The sequence below is a fragment of the Carex rostrata genome, chromosome 10 (assembly GCF_964058835.1).
Source record: "Carex rostrata chromosome 10, lpCarRost1.2, whole genome shotgun sequence".
Taxonomy (NCBI): domain Eukaryota; kingdom Viridiplantae; phylum Streptophyta; class Magnoliopsida; order Poales; family Cyperaceae; genus Carex; species Carex rostrata.
In genome coordinates this window covers 13,417,235-13,441,787 of record NC_135927.1, presented here as the reverse complement: position 1 = coordinate 13,441,787, position 24,553 = coordinate 13,417,235, and the positions used below count along the sequence as shown (strand labels likewise).

The 24,553-nt window shown below is 34.7% G+C and overlaps 3 protein-coding genes across 3 annotated transcripts; 1 reads left to right on the top strand and 2 right to left on the bottom strand.

Annotated features, from left to right (window-relative positions):
- The first annotated feature begins 4,795 nt into the window (after positions 1–4,795).
- On the top strand, positions 4,796–12,931 carry LOC144560432 (C2 calcium/lipid-binding and GRAM domain containing protein). The gene is made up of 9 exons (XM_078309631.1): positions 4,796–5,515; positions 5,999–7,231; positions 7,729–7,908; positions 8,222–8,505; positions 9,048–9,164; positions 9,500–9,762; positions 10,233–10,425; positions 11,809–12,081; positions 12,471–12,931. The coding sequence occupies exons 1-9, from the start codon at positions 5,167–5,169 to the stop codon at positions 12,666–12,668; spliced, it is 3,090 nt and encodes a 1,029-aa protein (XP_078165757.1). The 5' UTR covers positions 4,796–5,166; the 3' UTR covers positions 12,669–12,931.
- A 6,876-nt stretch (positions 12,932–19,807) lies between these two features.
- Positions 19,808–20,554, bottom strand: LOC144560316 (NDR1/HIN1-like protein 13). The gene has a single exon (XM_078309476.1). It carries the CDS (start codon positions 20,552–20,554, stop codon positions 19,808–19,810), a length of 747 nt encoding a protein of 248 aa, XP_078165602.1.
- A 2,255-nt stretch (positions 20,555–22,809) lies between these two features.
- On the bottom strand, positions 22,810–23,214 carry LOC144560315 (putative E3 ubiquitin-protein ligase XERICO). Its single transcript, XM_078309475.1, has one exon. The coding sequence runs from the start codon at positions 23,212–23,214 to the stop codon at positions 22,810–22,812; it is 405 nt and encodes a 134-aa protein (XP_078165601.1).
- Between the last annotated feature and the right edge of the window lie 1,339 nt (positions 23,215–24,553).

The window sequence follows — 24,553 nt, the reverse complement described above, 5'->3', positions numbered from 1 at the left end:
ACGGTTCGAATCGACCGTTAGGATTTTGAAAAGTCGAATATTAAAACGTTGATCTGAACCGTTCAAGTTGATCTCTATATTAAAACTAGTAATCGTGCCCGTGCACAGCAACGGGAGCAAATTATGTAGTAGAAAACATTAAGCTCCTTAATAGGGAGGAGAGATAATTTAAATCAAATTTGTAGAGAAAAATAGTTAAATACTATATTTATCTACAAGCTAACACATGTGAACTCTAGTGTAGTGGTAAGAATTTTGGCACCAACAGAACCCAACTGGGTTCGAATCCCGCCTTCAGCAAAAAAGAAAAGAAAAAGGGTGCGCGGTGCACAGGCTCGGTCCGCAGGTGCCGTGCGTGGTTCAGAGGCGCGATCCACGGGTGCGGCGCGCGGTCTACGGGCACTGGGATCATATGCGGCACGACCAAATGCATACTTAAGTGTTGAAGCTCATAATTTGGAAAATTCATCTATGTGCGATCTAAAAAACAGTAAATCAGGACACCCTTGCAGGATCTAGACATTAAGCTCCTTAATAAGGAGGAGAGATGTGCTTGGAGACCAAATTTTACATTTTTCTAAATTTTTTTACTATTTATTAAGTCACTTTGAAAATCGCTAATCCAACGGTGACTTCTGATTTTAATGTTTTATTAAGCCACCGTTGGATTAACGATTTTCAAAGTGGCTTAATAAATAGTAAAAAAATCAAAAGATTGTAAAATTTGGTCTCCAAGTACATTTTAATATAGAGATCAACTTAAACGGTTCGGATCGACGTTTTGAACTTTGAAAATTGAAAAACGAATTGGTAGCACCAAAGCTCAGGAACTACCACTTTAATCTTAGCCAACCTCTCTCTCTCTCTCTCTATATATATATATATATATATATATATATGGAGTATGGCTAAATTACTACCGGTAGCACTTCGACCTAAGTGCTTACGAGGTCATATCTTAGTATTTGATGTTCAAACAACAAATTCAAACCGTTAGATGTTCAATCTATATTAAAATGTGATTGGAGACCAAATTTTATATTTTTTGAATTTTTTTTTACTATTTATTAAGGTGATTTGAAAATCGCTGTTTTTATTAAAATTCTGCACCATTAAAAAACAACGATTTTAAATAGTAAAAAAATTCCAAAAAAATGTAAAATTTGGTCTCCAAGCACATTTTAATATATATTGAACATCTAACGGTTTGGATTTGTTGTTTGAACATTAAATACGAAGATATGACCCCGTAAGCACTTAGGTCGAAGTGCTACTGGTAGCAAGGAACCTGCTAGCATGCTACGCGTAGCATAGAGGGCCTCCGTGCAACGGCTCAATATTTGACTTTTCAAAATCCTAACGGTCGATCCGAACCGTTCATCTTGTTCTCCATATTAATATGTGTTTGGAGACCAAATTTTACATTTTTTTGGAATTTTTTTACTATTTTTAGATTTATTGAAAATCGCTGTTTTTTTATGGTCCGGATTTGCTGAAAACAACGATTTTCAATAAATCTAAAAAAAATAGTAAAAAAATTCCAAAAAATGTAAAATTTGGTCTCCAAACACATATTAATATGGAGAACAAGATGAACGGTTCGGATCGACCGTTAGGGTTTTGAAAAATCAAATATTAAGCCGTTGCACGGAGACCCTCTATGCTACACGTAGCATTCTAGCATATTCCTATATATATATTCTCTTACAAACTATATATGTGTACGCCTACGTACATACGTATAAACTATTTTAATTTTTATTTTCTAATCAACAGCTACCATTATCAGGTGTCGAACTTACACTTAAAAAGAAACTGAAGAATTCATTCCAAATTAAGATCGATCCAATTAATTTAGCAGCATATTTCATTAGGCAACATAAAATATTATTCATTGAATTGCTAGTTGCATACTTTTCTCTTATTAATAATTAACTGTTGTTACATATCTATGCAATCAAAATAATTAATGATCATATAGTGGTGTGTCAATTGAAATAATATAAATAATCTGCCTTTCCGTATGTTAGCTTAAAATTTAAAGTTTAGTTAATTTATAATGTAATGATTAATAGCAACTGAAATGCAATTGAATAATTGATTGATGAAGTTTTGTATGTAAATGTATGATCTGAGATACACCTGGCTTGTTCTAAATTTAGCTCATGCATAAGTTATCTGTAGTTTCTTCTATAGTTAATTAAAGAGGTAAAAATACCGAATTAATTTATATAAGTCTACGGCCGACATTTTTATTTTTACCTATTTTATAATATATTTTAATAAAAATAATCAAGTCATTGGGTGTTTATTAAAAATAATCAAGTCGCACGATTTTTCTGCAATTTAATTTCTGTCGCAGAAAAATCTTGTGACTTTTTTTTTTTTTTTTTTTTTTTTTGAGATCATGGCTTTTAAAAGTCTCCGGCTGGGCCCAACCATTTTTTTAAGCGGTGCACTATAGTAAAAAAAATGACGGAAAGAGACTTGTAACTGTAATTAGCTTGGTCCCACCATTTTTTTTACTTTCATATAGTGCCACTTATTAGGTTTTCTTTTCACATTTTGTAAACAAAACCTTAAGTTTACAAGATTTATAAATAAGTCCATTATTATTTCAAAGAATAAATCCAAAATTATCAAAAATATATTTTATTTTTCCATAATGCCCATGTTTCATCTGATTGTTGAAAAGTATACTGGAGCAATTATAAAAAAATAAAAATAAATTTATTAAGTTTTGACAATAAAAAAAAAAATTCAATAGTATATATTAATAAAGGTTAATCCCAAAAAATAAAACAATACATCATTTATTATTATTATTATTATTATTATTGGAGGGGGAAGGATGACTTGGCGTCATAGGGTCATTTGGAAAGCAAGAACCCCACCAAATGTCAGTTTTTTGCTATCTTTTACTCAAACCAAAATCCTGACACACGAGATCCGATAGTCGACAAAATTATAATATGTGATCAACAATCAGACAGAGACAACATATTGTTGGTTTATATTTTACAAGGTTTTTAAGACTAAACAAATTTTTTTTTATCCTCCATATATTAATTTGAAATTAATGATGGTTGTCATGATCATTGTCTTGTGGGAAGCATGCTAATTTCTATTCAATTATTTTTTTATTTATTTTATTTTACTTGCTTTCAGAATGCTGTCGTCTTGATCTCGCCTTAATTCATAATTAAATTGTTTATTGTGCTTGAGCGAGAAGCAAAGTTATATCATTTCCAATAATTATGGAGAGTTGTATCCATTTGACCATGCATACACTTTATGGAATAAATTAATGATCGTAACTTGCTAAGATAGTGTATTAACCTAATAAATTAATTTAACATAATGATCGAATACTTTACTTAGCAAGACGTACTATATATTTCAAACTCCCTTCAATAGCGTAAACTATTTTGACTTCTCGTGTAAAAGTCTCTTTCAGGTAGGCTTTAATTTCTTTTTTATACGTACCAAGGATTACTTTGTAAATCTCACAGATGATCATTCAATTTGTAAAAATATCTCATTATGATGTCATTTTCTCACTTTTAATACAACCAATATATAATGAAGAATATTAATTCAAAGATATTCGATGATTAAAACAATCAAATTGTGAAGGTACGGTTGAGTGAACCTTAATTTACCTTTGATTTTATTATTACAATTTAGTCCCTATATTTTAAAAAATTGCCAAATTAATACCTACAATTAATTTGTGATGATGAACTTAAAAGTTTTGAGTTAGCAGTAACCTTTTTAATATATAGTCATAACTCATAAGTTAAGGCTTTTCACATGTGGATTGGTTGTAGAGTTTGATTTGATGATGTTTTACAAGTAAAAATCAAAAGTCATAAATAGTCATTACAAAATAATTTGGACGACGCTATGACAAGCCGTGGCTTAATTTAGATTAAAAAAAAATCAGTGGTAATAAATAGACAAATTAAAGCTGAGATTCTAATAGTGGATGCAGAGCAAGCTTTAGTTATTTTATATGTTTATACATTATTTTTATTTAGTGACACGAGGCCTCAATTAATAATAAGTTTTTTTTTTTTTTTTATAATTCACACCTAAATTTATATGTTAATAACATAGTAACGAGTTATGCTATTTTTATCAAATAATATTTAAAATTGCAAACTTTGACGGTGACTGAATTCCTTTTTGTACTGTTGCCTTTTATTCGGATGAATCAACTTGGATCATTTGTTATTAATTTTACCGTTAATTATTTGAGATTGAGATTAACTGAACTAAACAGTTTCAAAATAAAAATAAGAAAACTTATTGCTAGGTGCATCACTTTAGCGCTAAATCTGAAATTCTTTGGTCCTTTTTTTTATTTCACTTCTTGATCATTTTTATTATTACTTGTGTTAACTTGTTTATTTAATAAAATTTCAAGTATTATGCGGTTAGCTGAAATTAGGTAATGCGGAAATACTTTGTTTACTGTTATGATTGTGGCAACACCACAATGTCTATTACATTCTTTATAAAGATTTTTTTTGAATTACCAGAAGAAAAAGTCAAAATTGAATTGAAGGGAGAAGTACAAGACACTGCAAAATAAATAAATAAAATTTGAAAGTCAGCAGTGACAACTGACAACGCGGGGGGAAGAGAGACGAGTACGGACTACGGACCTCTCTCTCTCTCTCTCTCTCTCTCTCTCTAGACTAGATAGAGAAAGGGAGAAATCTCTCTCTCTCTCTCCCCCGCAATAACTGCCAACTCCTTTCGTAAATAAATGCCGTGTACTCCTGTGCCCGAAACCCGATAACGACTCCCACTATTTCCTTCTTCCCTCTCTCCGAGTCCGATCGAACCGATTGACTCCAAGTCTCCAATCAATTCGATCATTCTCTGTTCATCTTTAGTTTTCGATCATTCTGTTCATCTCTATTCAAGCAAAATTAGCTTGGAATAAAGACTCTTTAATTAATTGTTTCAGCCTTCTAGTAATGTGACTTTTCAATTTCTTTCTATATCTCAATTCGTCAATTCTGTGCCACTACACTGATATTGTAATTTCCTCTTTATCTCCTTTGATTTCTCTGGAACGTGGTGGCATTACCAATTTATCCCAGAAACTTCTAAATCCTACAGCTCTAGCCACTAATTACTCCAAATAACACCAAAATGAAGCTAATTGTTCAAGTAATTGAAGCTCGAGGTCTCCTGGCCATGGATAGCAATGGATTAAGTGATCCCTATGTGAAAGTACAGCTGGGGAGGCAAAGAGCTAAAACAAAGGTGGTTAAAAAGAGCTTAAATCCAATCTGGGATGAAGAGTTCAGCTTTCGGGTCGGCAATTTGAAGGAGGAGATTTGTATTTCTGTACTGGATGAAGATAAATACTTTGCAGATGATTTTCTGGGGCAGATAAAGGTGCCCGTTTCGACCCTTTTGGATAAAGAGAATTTGTCTTTGGGAATTCAATGGTACCAGCTTCAACCCAAGAGCAAGAAGTCAAAAATTAAGAACTGTGGTAATTTGAGATTTCTCCTCTTCTTTCTAATTCAGATTTTTCTTTTCTTCTTTTGATAGTAGCCGGTCAATAGTAAATATCGTATAGTACTGGTGTTATTATTTTATTCAGAAATCAAACATTTTGGTGATATTTGAGTTCTTGATTCAGAAACCAGCATGTACACAGCATACATGTATGCATTTTGACTATTGGTTTAGATATAAAGATCCTTTTATTAGTGATATCAAAAAGATGTTTGTTTGGTCGATCATCATTTAATTGAACAAATGATGGTAAATTTTATGGGTAAGTTTGGTCAGATTGAAAGCTTAATTGGATTATTCATGCTAATTGGGGCAAAATGAGGAATAATTTGTTATTTTCAGGCTCGCCTGACGGAAGTAATACTTGTTTGAACTTAAATTTTTTTTTCATTATTTGATGAGTGATCAAAGTGCAACATAACCACTAATCCTTTTATTTATTGTTTTCCAAACTTAGGTGAAATTTGCATAAACATATCTCTATCTCAAAACACAAGTGACGATTCAGCCTTGATCTCTCAACCCCCTTTAGACGACGTCACCTCCAACTCTGACAAATCATCTGAGTTGAAGAGAGAAGGTGACCTTACGGGTTCTGATATATTGTCATGTGACCCAGACCCATTAAAAGATGAGAAGCTCTCGGGCCCCTCTTTCCTTGATCGAGTTTTTCAAGTTTTCTCAGGTCGAAATGCTGAAGCAAATAACCCTTTAGAAGCTGTGCAAGAGGAGCCAGGCCAGCTGACCAATTCTGATGCTGAGTCCTCATCTGAGGACACAAATTTAAGTTCAAACATGTCATTTGATGAATTGTTAAAGGCTTTTGAATCAAAGCATCAAGGTGGTGAGGCACCAGCAAATTTGCCAGGAGGGGTATTGGTCGACCAAGTTTATGTCATTGCTCCTAGTGAATTAAACTCAATCTTATTCTCGCCAAATACGAACTTTTGGAATTCACTTGCTGAAATACAAGGCACGGTGGGGTTACAGTTTGAAAACTGGAAAATTGAAAATGACGGGGAAGTTTTGAGAAGATTGGTCACATACACAAAAGCTGCCACAAAACTAGTGAAGGCTGTGAAGGGAACTGAGGAACAAAATTATATCAGGGTTGAAAACGAAAATTTTGCAGTTCTATGCAGTGTTAGCACGCCTGATGTTCCATTCGGGACTTATTTTAGAACTGAGCTTCTCTTTTCCATCAGCCCAGGTCCTGAGCTTGCAGATGAGGAGCAGAAAACAACCTGTCTTGTTATATCATGGCGAACAAACTTTTTACAAAGTACCATGATGAAAGGCATGATTGAAAATGGGTCAAGACAGGGACTAAAAGATAGCTTTGACCAATTCTCAGAACTTCTGGGCCAAAATGCAAAAGTATTGGAATTGAAGGACCTTGGGGCAAACAAGGAACAAATGTTGGCCTCTATTAAACCTGAGAGTGAATCAAACTGGAGGATGGGATTGAGGTTCTTCGCAAATTTTACAGTTCTATCCACTATTTGTGCTGCTGGTTACGTTTTGCTCCATATAGCACTGGCAAAGCCTAGTGTGATTCAGGGACTAGAGTTCTCGGGACTTGACTTACCTGATTCCTTTGGGGAATTAGTGGTTTGTGGGATTTTGGTGTTACAGGGGCAGAGGGTTCTTGGCATGGTGTCGCGTTTCCTCAATGCCAAGCAGCAAAAAGGTATATTTACAGTTTTAAAATTATTTAGGATTTGCTTCTTTTGCAAAACAGAACCTGCGTTAATATCTGTAGTGATCAGTTACAGAAAGCTACTGGCTGGTACAGAACATATTACCATACTCGCTATGTGAGGCCAAAAGCTTCAAGTGATTTTTCTATAACTATTTGAACTGTATTGCGTGTAAGTCAGAACCTAGACTTTATAACACTCGGGTTTTGTACCGGGGTGTTACTAGCAGTGAATCTTTATGAATGTGTTACCCACTGACTCATTTTCAGTTTCTTTTTGGGTTATTATACCAATACAGTTCCCATATCGAAACCACCCTAACTCATTTACTTTGTCACTTACATTTTGTTGTTTTGCTCTCCCTGTCCACGTACACATACACTTTCACACATCATGGATGGTCAAAGTCAAACAATGAAATTAAGTTTGATGGTCTACACTACCAATGTAATTCACAAACTTAGCAATTATCATTTATAATATATAGGAAGTGATCATGGTGTGAAAGCACAAGGAGAAGGTTGGTTGCTGACAGTTGCGCTGCTCGAGGGGTCAAATCTGGCAGCAGTTGACTCAACGGGGTCTGACCCATATGTTGTTTTCACGTGCAATGGGCAATCCAGGACCAGCTCTATTAAGTTCCAAACCCTAGAGCCCCAATGGAATGGTAGAATAACTGTTTATTAAGTTTTGATTTGACGGCTTTTGCAGTATCTATACTGCTGTATATATTTGGTGTCTTTTCTGAGAGTAAATTAGTGAGCACTTGTTGAGGTGTAGTCTCATAACCAAACTTTATTTAACTCTCAATTGTGCAATGTGTAAATTGCACAGTCAAGGAGTTTTCGGGTTTTAATTGCAAAAATGGGGTTAACTTGTCTATCAATGAGTCAATTGATTAATTCTTGGCCTAGTTGATAATCTGATTTATCAGCACATACAAAGTTGCCATTTAATTACTTGCCATATCTTATTTTCAGAGATTTTTGAATTTGATGCAATGGATGACCCTCCATCAGTAATGGATATAGATGTCTATGGTTTTGATGGCCCGTTTGAAGAAGCGGCTCTCCTAGGCCATGCTGAGGTCAACTTTGTGAAATCGAATCTGTCAGACCTTTCTGATATGTGGATCGCACTCCAGGGCAAGCTGGCCCAGGCGTGCCAGTCCCGGGTCCACCTGCGCATCTTCCTTGACAACACCAAGGGAAATGACATTGTAAAACAGTACCACGACAAGGTTGAGAGGGAGGTCGGCAAGAAGGTACAAGAATACCATTAGCTATTAGCATTACATTACTTTACTGGCCAAAGATGCTTTTGCAGTGTCTATATTGAATTATCTTCAAAGTATGAACAAGAAACCTGGCCTGTATATAATGGTATAGTTTATTGGTGCTATTCAATTTGAGGGGCCCACACAATCATTAGTTGGTTCTAGGATGTATTTGGCCTAAGCAGTGCTAATGCTGCTTTCGTGTTAAAATATTTATGCTATGTGGTACTGAATCTGGATATGCCCAGTGCAGCATCAGTTTGTTGTTACTGGTATAAAGTTATCTTTTAGGGATTTCAGTTGGTATAAAATTGTATATGTGGTACATGGATTGAGTTGTATGATATCAGAACAACACCATACCAGTACTAAAACCTTTTAGGGATGCTATTGAAAGACCTTAATGTTGTAGCCCCATTGACTATTTTCAGTCGTGGTTAAGTGAACTAACCATACCTGATCAGCAATTTGGATGTGTACCGGTCTAATATTCCAATGAGAGTAATTTGTTGAGTTTTAATATTATGTAGGTAAATATAAGGTCGCCTCAGACAAATTCAGGATTTCAAAAGATCTTCGGCCTCCCTTCGGAAGAGTTTCTGATCAATGATTTCACATGCCACCTCAAGCGCAAAATGCATACCCAGGTCAGTAATTGTTAGCCCTTTTCTGGTTAATATTAGCTTATGGAAAGGCATTGGTACCGAATCTACAGTCAATTGGGCAATTATGTCTAGTTTGAATTATGGTGCAATGCCCTTGTGCCAAATATTACACAATTGTGCAATGTGCAATCATGCCTTATACTAGTTATCTTTTCCCCTTGTGCAAGAAAAGCTCACAAGAGAAATAGAAAGGAAAAGGAAAAACTCTTTCATGGGACCCCCGAGATTCCAGATAACTAGTTTATTTCGCATAAGCAAAATAATCTGTTCCTTTTTTACTTCTTTTTTTATTTAATTATGTGGGTTCTAATCTGCAGGGACGGCTTTTTCTATCACCTCGAATAATAGGTTTCTATTCAAATCTTTTTGGGCACAAAACAAAATTCTTCTTCCTCTGGGAGGATATAGAGGATATTCAGGTGGTCCCAGCTTCCCTTTCGTCCATGGGAAGTCCGTCGATCCTTGTAATTTTGAGAAAAGGGAGGGGCCATGATGCAAAACATGGGGCCAAGTCAGTTGATGAGGAAGGAAGGCTGCGGTTCCTGTTCCAATCCTTTGTGTCTTTCAATGTGGCCAATAGGTAATGCCATTATCCAAAAAGTACTTGATTCATCAAATGAGCAATTACTCAAAATGTGAAATTAATTTATGTAACCCAGTTTTAATCATCTCATTCTCCGTTATATCTCAATTATGCAATTATGTCACAAACCAGCCTCATCTCAATGGAATATATCCACGGCAAAATCTTAGTTTGTGCAATTCTGCATCAATATAATATCCTCCCTCCTGCAATTATTCCCGTGATACTGGTATTGTTCCAGTCAGTATCAGTAAAGGTATATTAACATTAGTGGTAAGACCAGAACAAGCTTATATTATTGACGCCATTTCAAGCCTCAAAATTCGAATCCCCCAATTCCCCACTCAACATAAGTTCATGCATGTGACAAAGAAATAATACCAACTTCTTTTAAATTGATCCAACCAACTTTCCACAAGGGACCTTGCTATTACTAAATAAACTAACATGGTTGGATTTATTGAAAGGACAATGTTGGCATTGTGGAAGTCGAGGTCGCTGAGCCCAGAACAGAAGGTGCAATTAGTCGAGGAAGAATCAGATACCAAATCTTTAAATAGTGAAGATAGTGGATCTTTCAATAGTGAAGATAGCGGATCTTTTATTGGCATGGATGATGTAATGATGTCAGAGGTTTTCTCATGCTCGCTCCCTCTCAATGTAAGTTTGTATATACGTTCCTGCCTTTGGATAGAGCAGTTACATGTGCTTTGTAGTAAACATTTCATGTGCAGACTTCTTTTTTAATTGTTACTGAACAAAAAACAAATTCTGCTTATTTTTTTATAGTTGAAGTAACAGTTTTCTCCATCTGACAAAACAATGAAACACTGTATATACCATTTCTTTGATAAATAAATTAGTTTTTCTTTTTGTATTACACATTTTTTTCTCAGTTATGATACCATTTTGCATCTATTATACTATAATTTAAAGGGATAATTTCCAGTGTACCCATGGAAACTTTCAAAATAACCAATGTCCCCATCAAAACATTGAAATTTCTTATTTCCCCATTCTAACTTGAAACCCTTTCTTATTTCCCCATGTGTTGATTAAATTTGATAATTTAAGCTGAATTAATAATTTTATTTCATTTTAAAGATTGAATGTCTATTTTGTCCCTCTTGTCTTTCTCCTTCTTCACCCCATCTTTTGTAGAACTTCTCTTAGTTAGAAATGGTAATTTGAAAGAGAAAAATGGAGAGAGCTTCAATGTTAGAGGCCGTCAGAAAATAATCAATACTTTAATTTTCTTCAAAAATAAATAATCAATACTTTGATGCTTATTTTAAAAAAAAAATCAATACTTTGGCTCTTTTTCTTTTGCTGTTTTTTAAGTGTATAACTGATCTCAATTTGGTCTTTCTTGGTACAATACCAAATGACTCATACATTGTGTACTTCATACCAGTCAAAAGATATCTCTTCAAGCTTAACTGGGTTCAGGTTAAAATTTAACCCAATTTCGATAATTTCAAAATATGCCCATTGGAGATGGTGATGTCCCAATGACAAAGGAGATCTTTCAAATAACATGTACATAGAAGTCAAAGACTGTGCAAAAGGCAAAACCATTTCCGATGGTGAGAACATAAGCAGTTTGTAGGTGGAGAAGGTGGTCTATATGCATCCAGCCATATTAGAAGCCCCAGTAGTAGCACGTGCAAACGAGTGGTGGGGCGAGTCATCCATTTTTCAATAACATTAGAAACCCTCTTTATTTTTCTCTTTCGAATCACCATTTGTAGCTAAGAGAAGCTCTATAAAAGATGGGATGAAGAAGGAGAAAGGAGAAGAGGGGCAAAATAGACATTTAAATTTTAAAATAAAAGAAAATTATAAATTTAGCTTAAATTATCAAATTTAATCAACATATGGGGGAATAAGAAAGAATTTCAAGTTAGAATGGGGAAATAAGATATTTCAATGTTTTGATGGGGATATTGGCTATTTTGAAAGTTTTGATGGGTACACTAGAAATTTTCCCTAATTTAAAACTGATGACTATCTTGGTATTGACCATTTTGTTTGTGGAATCAGATATCGTCAGTAATGGAACTATATGAAGGTGGAGCATTGGAGCATAGGGTGATGGAGAAGGTGGGATGCGTAGATTACTCAGTATCGACATGGGAACCGGTGAAGGAAGACGCGTACCAGAGGCAGATGAATTTTAAGTTAGGGAAGAACCTGTCACGGTACAGTGGTGAGGTAGCAAGCACTCAGCAGAAGTCTACCCTGCCCGATCGAAATGGTTGGATCATTGAAGAGGTTATGGCCATCCAGGGTGCCATGCTTGGTGACTACTTCAATGTATGACTGATTTTCCAATTACTCTAGTTCCTTTTTATTTACTTTTTTTTTTTGGTGATTGCAAGCACGTGAGGAGTCAAGTTGAGAACCTTAGTTTATCATAGCATGCTATTATCTTGTGGTACCCATATAACTCAACAAAGTGGATCTTTTTTATTTATTTATGTTTGTCAATTGGCCTCTTTGGTGTTTCTTGCATAAAATACCTGGGTTTAAGGAACCAAAAGAGTCTAAAAAAGGTGTGGTTGAGTTGTAATCTGCTGGTCAGGCCTAGCGCCAGACTATTAGTATGGGGATTCCTTATGAGTTCACTATTAGTATGGGGATTCCTTATGATTTAGGATTTTATAATAAAAGATTTTTGTGACTATAATTTTTGGTATATGCAGCTTCATTTGAGATACCAGATAGAGGATCAGGCCCCAAAGGCAAAAGCATGTCTGGTACAAGCATCAGTTGGTATCGCTTGGTTGAAGACCACAAAGCATCAAAAAAAGATTACCAAAAATGCATTGTCGAGTTGTTCTTCTCGCATCAAACAAATTTTTAGTACACTGGAGAAGGAATTCACACTCCCAAAGTCATAAAAGTTCACCGAAGTTTAGGTTATAGGTGTAAATAGATAGTCTCAACATAGCTGGGAGAAGATGTGGAAAGGAACTTCTAGAAGTTTCTTGATTGTTGTGGGAAAATTCTTTGTGCTGTTAAAAAGTTTTATTAGTACTATGTGGACTAGGAATGATTCTCGTTTAAAGCATTTTTTTGACATGCTTCTTGTAATTGTAATAGTTTCGCTTAATAAAGTGAGTGAAATTATGTGGAGATAAAGATGGAAAGTAATTAGACTCAATGCTTCTTATTAGGGGTTTTGTGGCTTTTACATTATAAAGTGCTTCACCAATTGCAAACGAGTTAATTCATATTAAAGTTGATAGCAAATTACTTAATTAATTATATATGACACTGTTGATTTTAATTCGTGATATGTATGTCCAAGTTATGTAACAAGTTTTCCAGATCAATTAGTAAGAGTCTTATGAAAGTGAAGCAAAGATACAGAGAGAGAAAAGACGGATCAATCTACAACTGTTTTGGTGACAGTAAACTGTATATATTATTCAATGTCAAGGATATTCTATATTGACTCTTTGAGTCAAAAAAAATATAAATTTTAGAATTTTTAAGTATATAAACAATACGTACGTCAAAAAAATGAACGGCTCGTTCAATTAATTATGTGTACATTGAATTACGAACTGTTAGAGATTCCACAAAGGATGTTTGGTTCCTATGTGGGGACTTTAATGCTCTTAGAAAACAAGAAAGACAAATAGGAGATACCTTTGATAGTTCTGTAAGTAGAAAATTTAATAAGTTTATCAATGAGCATCACTTAATTGAACACAAATTAGCATCTAGGAAGTACACATGGACAAATGGTAGATCATTTGCTCTTTTAGATAGAGTTTTCACGTCAATTTCTTGGGACCGGATTTATGCTACAAGACTTCCTGCACTGAACAAGAGGATTTTGTTGCTCTAATGGGTAAGTGGTGGCAAGAATCCATGCCAGACATTGCCAAAAGTTAGAATAAAATATTAAAACATACAAGGAAAAGAAAAAGAGAAAAGACACAATTGTTGTCGCAGTTGCATAAATTTGAAAAAATTAGAGAAGATAGGCCATTTACAACAACAGAAGAGGAAGAGTGGATAACCTCTCAAGTTGAGTTAGACACACTGTACCAGGAAGAGGAATCTCATTGGAAACTGTTATCTAAACAAAGGTGGTTGGCTGAAGGTGATGCAAACACCAAATATTTCCACACTGTAGCTACCCATAGACATAAGAAAACAAGATTAATACTTTAGAAATAAATGGTCAAATCACTAATAATCTAGCTGAAATTAAGCATCACATAGTTCAATACTATAAGGATTTGTTAGGTACAGTAGGAGACAAGTATGGATTTCTGACAAATGAGTTTTGGGAACCAAAGGATAAATTAATCCATTTAGAACAATGGGAATTAAAACGACCATTCATGGAAGCTGAGCTGAAAGAAGATGTGTTTGTATCTGAACCCAATGGGTCCCCTGGCCCTGATGGGTTTACATTCAAATTTTATCAATTTTTTTGAGACATAGTTAAGAATGATCTTATACTTCTAGCACATTACTTCTTTGAAAATACTTTAGATTTACACAAGATTAATAAATCATGCATCTATCTCATCCCTAAAGAAAAGGATGCTACCCTCATTAAAAAATTTAGACCAATTAGTTTAGTTAATTGTAACTTTAAAATACTTTCTAAAATACTTACTCTTCGCTTAGAACCCATTATGCCTAGAATTATAGATAGTAGTCAATCAGCCTTCATTAAGAATAGGTTTATTTTAAATAACGTAATCCTTAGTCAATAAATTCTTCATTCTTGTAATACTAGTAAACAACCAGGAGTAGTTATAAAAGTAAACTTTGAAAAAACGTATGATAAAATTCATTGGGATTATCTCTTAGAAGTTTTAGAAAGTAGAAATTTCGGATCTAAATGGATACAGTGGATCAAAAATTGGCTCTATAGATCAGTCATGCCTTACAATTAATGGAGATCTTACGGAATACTTTTATTGTAAACGAGGAGTGAGACAAGGAGATCCCTTGTCTCCTTTCCTTTATATATTGGTTGCTGACACTTTAAGTAAGATTTTTAATAAGGGTAGACAAGCTAACATCATTAAAGGATTAGGACTGCAATGCATAAATAATACAGCAATTACTAATTGCCACTATGCGGATGATACAATTCTTTTCCTAGAAGCCTAGGAAGAGAATGTAAAAGCTGCATGGAGGGCAATGTTGGCATTTGAAGCCCTTTATGGCTTCAAAATGAACTATGAAAAAACTGAAATCTATCCTCTCCATGTAGATGAATCATTAGAACTCAATCAAATTTTTAGATGCCATTGGAGAACTTTCCCACTTAAATACCTAGGTTTGCCCCTACACTTTAAAAAATTACTAGTAGCTAATTGGCAATTTCTTGTAGACAAAATAGAAAGTAGACTCAAAAATTGGTAAGGACACTTGTTGTCTATAGGAGGTAGGATTACACTTCTTAATTTGGTTCTATCTACTATCCCTTTGTACACACTCTCTGTTACTGTATTGAATCAAATAGACAAAATTAGGAGAAAATTCCTTTGGCAAGGAACATCCCCTAAGAAAAAATACTCGTTCCTAGATTGGCAAGTAGCTTGTATAGCTAGACAATTTGGTGGTTTAGGAATCCTAGATTTGAGACAGATGAACTTATCTCTACTTCTTAAATGGTGGTGGAAATTAAAAAATCCCTCGTATACTGGCACATGGAAAAATCTGGTAGTATACAAATACATATTAGGTCATACAGTACAACACTCTTCTTTTTGGACAGCTCTTCTCTCTTTAGATAAAATAGGAAACATTAGTGTATCCTATGAACCAGGAGTTAACACTCAAATTAGATTTTGGAAAGATATCTAGCACCAAGATTGTTCTTTAGAGATTAAATACTATAGTTTATTCCAAAAATGTCTGGACCCCCAATGTTTTATTGTCAGATGTAATTAACACACAAGGGAGATGTATTAGATTTAGAACAACATTGTTAGGCATAGATAGGGCTGATTGGGCAGAAATTTTATACATAATTAGCACTACTTCTTTTACACGGGACCAAGATTCTCTAGAATGGCGATAGCACTCTCCAAGGAAGTTTTCTACACACTCCATTTACAATTTGCTTAATTTTAGGGGTATTCAGCCTAGTAGTGCAATGATGTGATGGAACCTCCCAATACCACCAAAAATAAAAGTATTTATGTGGCTTATTGTACACGGCAAAATCTTGACTAAAAATAATCTCTTAATTAGAGGCTGGATAGGAAACCCCTCTTGTCAGTTCTGTAGTGAAGATGAAACCATGAATCATCTATTCCTTAACTGTCATTCTGCACGAAAAGTCTAGTTTTGGTTAGGAAAGAGTCAACATGTTATGCACAATTGGGAAAGATGGACAGATCTGATAGATTTTTCTTTTAGTCTTAACTCAACACAACAAAAAGGATTCCTAATCATTCTTAGTGCGGTATGTTGGATATTATGGAAACATAGGAACGAACTTTGTTTTACTAATTGTAATATTGCTACACCTAGAAATATAATTTTACTAATAAAATCATTGTTTGGATATTGGACAGGTAATATGAAGAAGAAATTCAAGAAGGCGGCTAAGGAATGGATGCCTATCATTGAGGATGCGATACCACTCAATCAATACATGCCCCTGGAGATAGTAGCTTACCAGCTAGCTAAGACCTCTAAGATGACCTAGTTCTCATATGTTAAAGAAGACCTGCATCAACTTTTTGACTATAGAAATATATAATCTCAGCTCAATGTTATGTGGCTTAGTTTTAGCTAACTTAGCGTATTTTTGGACTTTAGATATAATGCACAGTTATGTTAGTCTCTTGTGGTTTCTGACAAATTGGTTTTTGATTAGGTGATATATAGAGCTTTAGCTCTAAGGAACTGATGTAATTATTTGATTTCAGTAATATGAAATGGATCTTGCCCTTTAAAAAAAAAAAAAAAAAATTATGTGTACATTGATGATCAAGTATAAGAAAATACGCCACCCATTTTTTAGTATCAAAATAAAATCTAAATTTTATAATTTTTGGTGAATACATACTTTTTGTTAAATGAGCAGGAATAACGAGTGAGATTATTTTTTAAAATTTAAATGAACAAAACTTAGTCATTATGATTCATAAAAAGATTGCAAGTTGATTTCTTCTAAAAAAAAATATAAAGCAAGCAATGCAGACGCATCCCACTCCAATGGGAGTCCGTGCATGTCCGCCCAGGTAGAATTTAAAAGAATGAACGGTCCACATTAAATCTATTTAGATCAAACTCAATTCGGTAGCTGCTGACTGCTGTGACTGTAGGGGGTTGCTTTAAGATTTGTGTCAAGCTAAAAGAATGGTTATGATTTTCAGCTTGCACCTCAGGTACCTGGGTGATACGGATTCCTCCAATGAAAATGGGTAGAAATTTCATACAGGACGGATCAATTCTCAAGTATAGCAGAATTTTTTTCTCATAGCATTTGAACAAATATTATGAGCAATTCACATAAAACCACTATTACCGAAAAGAAAAAAATTCACACACTACTCCCTACACATCTTTTGTGCTTTTATATATGTGGATTCTTATAAATCGGTTCAAGATATTCTGTGTAGGAAAATATTTTTTGTGAACATGAAATGTATCGGAATATATAGACACTATCAAACTGTTCGCTTCGCTAATCAGTTGAGAATATTATGATTTTGAAATTTGTCAAAATTGAAAAAAATAAAAAAATAAAATTGCACTTGTGTTACTTGTCATTAAGAAAGGTCAAGTTTAATACGATTCAATTATTATAAATTGTGTGATTATTGATCAAGATATAACAGTGGCGGAACTAAAAACATTTAGATCCGGAGCTATAAAAGTAGAATAAGGCTACGGTGCTATGGGTTGCATAGAGGGCATCTATATAACAGCTCAATATTCAAGTTTTCAAAATTCTAATGGTCGATCCGAACCGTTCAACATGATCTCCATATGAATATGTACTTGCAAACCAAATTTTACATTTTTTAGAATTTTTTTACTATTTTTTAGATAGGTAGAAAATTAAATATCTGAATGGTGCAGAATTTTTTAGATTAAGTAATTTTCTACCTATCTAAAAAAATAGTAAATTTTTTTTTAAAATTATAAAATTTGATTTGCAAGTACATATTCATATGAAAATCATATTGAACAGTTCGGATCAACTGTTAGGATTTTGAAAACTCAAATATTAAGCCATTGCATAGAGGCCCTCTGTGCTAATAGGGATGGCAAAAAAACCCATCGACCCGGAGGCCTGCTCATACCCACCCGGCCCAGCACTGTAATAAGCCAGGTAAGGCCAGGCCGAACTGATTTAAACATGAACTTTCAGTAGCTGTTTTGATTAAATTTCTGATACATTGAATATATTAAAATCTGAGAAGTTGTGAAGTTCTTTTGTATCGGTTTTATGATGATCAGTTTATCTGATTTGGCCATGCTAAAGTGCATTCCTTTGCCACATGCATGTACTAGGAAACAAAGTGCTCTAGAGGTTAAGCTGTGGCGTAAGTTTTGTTAATTTTGCTTTAATGTAATTGTTGCGCTGTATCAGACTTATGACCTGAGAACCAACTGTATTGAGATTTAAAATTTGCTATAGTTTGCATATAATTTGCATAGTTTATAAGTTGTGCATATACTATTGAGTTTATTTTTTTGCAATTAAATTATGGCATAAGGTTTGTGTTAAGCATGCAGCAGCAGAGGCATTTTTTTTGTGTTCAGCAGCAGTAGCAGTTTTTATTAATTAATGTATTAATTATCTCATTTTTGTTAATTTCAGCAGCAGCTTGCTAGATGTCTTCTATAATGGAGAAAGAAAAACAACGTCAGATTAGGCGGCATCGAGCTGATTGCATCAGCGAATGTGCTTGTGTAATTTATTTTAGTATTAAAACTATGTTATTTAGTGTTAAACTATGTTATTTGGTGTTAAACTATGTTAAATTTACTGTTAAATTATGTTATTTGATTGCATCAGATCCCTTTTGTATTTGTATGGTATACTGTTTGATTGTGTATTTTGTATGGTTTATTGTTTGAGTGTTAAATTCTATTTTATTCTGTTTGACAGCCATGCCTGCTTAAATTCTATTTTGTGTATACTGTTTATGTGTATATTTGGTGTATAAATTGTTGCTGGATGGGGCCAGGCCAGGCTGGGCCGGGCCGGGTGAGGCAGCCCGTTAACATATGCAGGTAAGCACAGGCAAGTGTGGGAATGAAGGGAAAGCCCATGGACGGGCCTAGTATAGATTTCTAGGCCCTTTATAATGGGCTAGGCAGGTCAGGTACATATAGATTTTTATCAAGCCGGCCGGATATGGAATTGGTGAAATACTTGTGGGCTCAGCCCATTGCCAGCCCTATCTATGCAACCCATAGCACCGCAGCCTTACTCATAAAAGTATAACATAAAATGAATAACATAAATTAATATGTTGTGCCACTGGAATGTGAACTCAAGTTTTCGCCAACCACATAATAGCATTTGAGGGTAAATTATATAAAAACTTTAAAAAAAAAAAATCAATTATATTTCAACAAATATTATTACAAAAATAAAAATTATGAAAATGCCTAAGCAAATAAATCCGCCTCCGCCCCTGAAGATGTTACAAAACTGCACCTTTAAATTTTCAAATTATTGGATGTATTACCGATGAATTTTTAAGATTCATCATATATACTCGATACATTGTCAATAATAAGTGGTATGAAGCAAAAAAAATTAATTTTAACTTTCAATTTGAATGAGTTTGATGTTAAGGGATCGCCTAGACGGATATGTTCAGCTTGGTAGCAATAAACAAGAATTTGAAAGCATGCAATATAACGGAGGATCTGATCCAATTAAACCAACATAAACATATATATGCAAGCAGGAAAGCAAGATCAACCATCGAAAAGATAGAATAATTAAATTAAATAACAATTAAAATTAAGCAATTTGGCTCTACTACAATACAATTCAACAAGATCATAATAATGAATAACTAATTAACTACATCCAATCCATATAATCCACCTCAACATGTTGTTCCGCCGACTCGATCCGGACTGGTCGCCCCGGGGCAATGCTATTTAGCATCAATGTAAACAATATATCAATTCTAAATCTCCAAATTGTTGCAATGTTATCGAGGCGGAACGCAACTGGAATTCTTGCTATAACATGCAGCTCCAAGGCTTCACCGGGAGGCGGTCCTGCAATGCCTTCTAATAATGCTGCTCTCTCACCGGGCTCCGTCTCACTCTTCCCCTTTATATCAATCTCCATCAGTGTAATATTGTTCCCAGGCTGCAAGAACTGCTGTATATCCCCGGTACACAACGTGTCGCCTCGGAATGAAGCAGTCACCGTACCAGCGTTACGGTACCAGATCCCGATACGTTTGTTAGGGTTATCTGCCTCGATAAATACTGTAAACGCAGTTGATACCATAGTGTTTGCAGGGTTTACATTCAGAGAATCGACTACAATTGAAGACACCTTGTATTTGGGGAGTTGAGGGTTGAGGATGGTGTACGTGGCAGCGAAGGCGAGGAGGAAAAGAAGAATGAGAAAAAAGAGAAAGGTACAAGAGAAACAGATGAGGCGCTGACAGCAGTCAGCATGGCTGTGTCGATAAAAGTTATGGGTTGAGAGGGAAATGTATTTCGGGATGGGATTGGGACGGACAGGTTTGGTGGGGCCCCGGGGAGGGTCCTCGACCTCGAGGTTGTTGGACCGGTGGTGAGGGTGGTCCATGGAAGAGTACGTGTATGTGTGTCAGTGTCAAAAAGAGAGATCGAGGGATCGATGGAGAGAGATTTAGAAGGTTGCATTGAGGTATTGCATGCATTGGTTGGAGCCTTGGAGGGGTGCAAGAGACGAGTGGTGGTTTGAGGTTGTCTTTCTTATTTTTAGACATAATATAGATAACTGTACGTAATAGGTATATATACACGGTTACCCGTTCAAATCAGATTAATTTGTTCGACTATGCAGTCATGCATTCACTCCAACCACAACCACATATAGGCTTTCCGAGCATTATTGGGCCATAACGGGCCTTTATCTTTGTTTCCCTATTACCACCGCTTTCTATTAATTGTTATATATTTACCTTTATAATTAACAATATAAATTTAACTTAGATCTATATACAAATTGAAACTAATACACCATAATTTACTCCTATTTAGCGCAAATTCTCTTAATGCTCTACGCTGGTACCGCTATTTCCCTACTCCTCGTTATATGAGCTGGCAACTGACTAAATTGGGAATATTGGCGTAGGCATGAGGTGAAAATTTTGAATCTTGTTTCATCTTTGTTATAAAGGTTTTAATTCATGTAGATTCTTCTTTAAGTTTTATTTGGAGACAAGCGAGAGAAGGTACATTGGTACAAGGGCAAACAAGAACTTGAAGATTTCTTTTTCTCTTTCAAAAAAAGAAAAACAAAAAACAAATAGAGTTTCTTGGGTTTTAATTCTAAGGTGCGTACTTAACCATTATTTTATCTTTGACTATATTTCTCTATCCTTCTAAGTTAATGTACCTAACTGTTCTTTCTGGCTCTTAATTTTCTGTTTACATATATTGCTACACAAAAATAAGTTATGATTTTGTACTTTAGATTTAATCTTCTATTGCAAATTCAAATTGAAAAGAGTTCTTTGTTGAAATATTCTCATCTTGTGGATATATGGCCAAAAAGTGTTGGGAAGCGGTTATTTTTTCTATATAAATTTAGGGACTTGAGTTAAAGCCTGGTTTTGAAGAAAACAAGAACAAAAAAAATCTACAAGCAACATTGAACTAATGGAGAACAAAAAAAAAAATTGATTCCAGTTCAGGTACCAAAAAAAAAAAAAAAAAAATTGAACTAATGGAGAACAACAATGAGAGAACAGCACAGGAGAGCAATGAAAGACCGACCACACCAACGGGCACACCAACATCCACCACACCAAAACCCATCTTCCAGAAACAGACAAGCCAGAAGGGGAATTGCTTGTGCTCTCCTACGACGCACACAGGATCCTTCCGGTGCAGGTACCACCGCAACTCCTTTCGCCGCAACAGCGCTTCAATCGGATCTTCGCTATCGGATCTGGGCTCGGGATCCGTTGGATCCGACCTATCAGAGCTCGCCAGCAAGACCACTTCGCCTCGCTCCCCGCACCCTGCAACCTTCACCAAGGCTTGAATGCTTGATTATCTAACCAACGGCTGTGATTAATTAGACTATAATTTGGTTCCTAAATAAGCCGATGGTTTAATAAATTAGTGAAGGATTTACTGTGTTTTATTTATTTTATGAGCAAATTCGTTGTAATTAAAGAGTGTAATTAATATATAACTTGCGGCTTTGGAGTATTTTTAATCCAAAGTTTTCAAGTTGTTCAAGTAATTATCATTGTTTTACTAGGGCTTGTTTGTAATTTTCTGAATTTTAATAATTTTTCGGACTTGCTGTTAAATTATCATTGATTTTACCAGGATTAAATATCTTGATTTGATATTAATTGGACCTAAGTTATGATGGAGAAAAAAAAAAAAAAAGTTGGTTCGTTAATCCCCTTATATTTTGTCATCAGAGGAGCAAATATGATTAGATACAAGGAAGGAAGAGTACAAGTCTTCATTTTCTTAAAAATTTCGAAGAAATCTCATTTACATACGAGGAATCCAGGTCTTCTGATACATACTCTCTATAATAGACTGTGTTCCATCTCACTGACAAAAGAGTGCTGACAGAAGAACTCAAAAAACATTCAAGGTGAAAAAATTACCCACCCAGGATCCAATTGTCAGCGACTTGGAACAAAGCCTGTTACTGAGATAATGCAACAGAGAATCCAGAAAAAAATAAAGAGGAAATAATATGAAGAAAACTAAAATTAGAAATGAGTACTCCTGGATCAACTAGCTGGCTATACACCCAGCACCGATCTCTCGGACGTCTCACAAAATTAAGTAAAAATTCCTACAATTATAATACGATATAGAAAGTTTTCAATTTTCTCCGCCAGGAAGAAGGTGAGCCCGGCACATGGGACACGTGGCATGCTGATACTCCATCCACTTCTCCAAACAGCCCTTGTGCAACAGGTGACCGCAATTGAGCCAGCTCACCACCGACTCGGGCTCGAACCGGTTCAAGCACACACAACAGTCAGCTCCTCGGTTCGCTGAGCCAAACTTGACAGGCTCAAACCGGTCGAAGAATTGATCTCTCAAGCTCGGTTCGGCTTCTACGCTTGTACTGATCGCCTCAGGCTGCGAGGAGGTAAGGCGAGAGGTGAAGATGCACAGGAAAGAGAGGATCAGATCTCTGAGGAGAGAGACGGAGAGAGCTGTGTTCGCTACTAGGAGGATCAGGATACCATCAGATGGTGACACGTGGTTTGAGAGCCCCATTTCCAACGTCCGATCTGGAACTGAGCTTGTTGAATTTTTTTCGATACTAAACGAGGTAAATTAACTGAGAATTGTTTGTCTTTTGTAGAAGAAATAAGAGATAGAGAAAGAGAGCGCTTCAAGGGGCTCATGTGGGGAGATGCTAAATAGCTTTAAATAGCAGTTGGGGCTACATGCTTAGGTTTTCTGTGGAATATGTGATGTGCTCAAGGCATGTGGGGCAACATATGTGCATCAATTTTGCGGTTTTGCCTAACCATGAAGCTTAAATTATTGCCCGAGCCCGACTACGAGGCCAACTAACAGATTATAATTATAATTACAGTTAGATTATGATACTTTACATGACTACATAGATCTGTACTATAGATTAATATTTAAAATTCAAATAGTTTCAGCTCAAACTGTTAAACATGATCTTCATTTTATATGTACCTGAAAATCAACTTTTATATATATTTTTATAATTTTTTACTTTTAGATAAATAAAAAATAACCTTATCTAAAGATTCTAGATCATCTAAAATCACTAACTTTAAAAAAAAAAAAATAGATCTTCTAGAAGTATTAATTTTCTACTTAGATAAAAAAAAAATTAAAAATGTAAATTTGATATGTAAGTACATATTGAACAATTTGGATAAACTTATTTGAACTCTAAAAAATTAGTATATAAATTCTTAGTACAAACTGATCATTACAAAGTACCATAGCCTTACTCATATAATTATTTACTAAGAGGCCAATTAAGAGGTCATCTTGGAATTAATATTTCTAAATATATTTTACAAAATACTAATAGTTTAGATGTGTAATTATAAATTGTGATCCGACGGGTACAACTTAAAAATATGAAAGTTCATATTAAAAAAATCCCAAATTTGATACTGATATTATTTGCCTAACTTTTAAAATGATTATTTAGATATGATCAATCATAATCATATCTTATTTATAACAGTAGGGACCATATCATAAATAAATTTGGAATATATCTTCTAAAGGAGTTGATAACAACTATATCTTGCTTTTTAATACGTAAATTATTAAACTCAATGATACAGTGTAGACAAGCTCAATTTATTTCCTTCAATTAAGACGTGAATATAAAAAGTAATATAGAAATTAATAAAGTTAGATTAAACAATGATAGTTATGGAAAGTATTAGACAATAAAATACAACTCGTGATTAGCATGCACTGTTAAAGGTGAGAAATAGTCAAACTTTCTAAAGATTGCATATCAATTTAATTAATATCAAGTGTTATTTGAAATGTCACCATCAAAGATATTGCATCAGTTTTTGTTAAATGCAAAAGGATCATATCACTTGATATC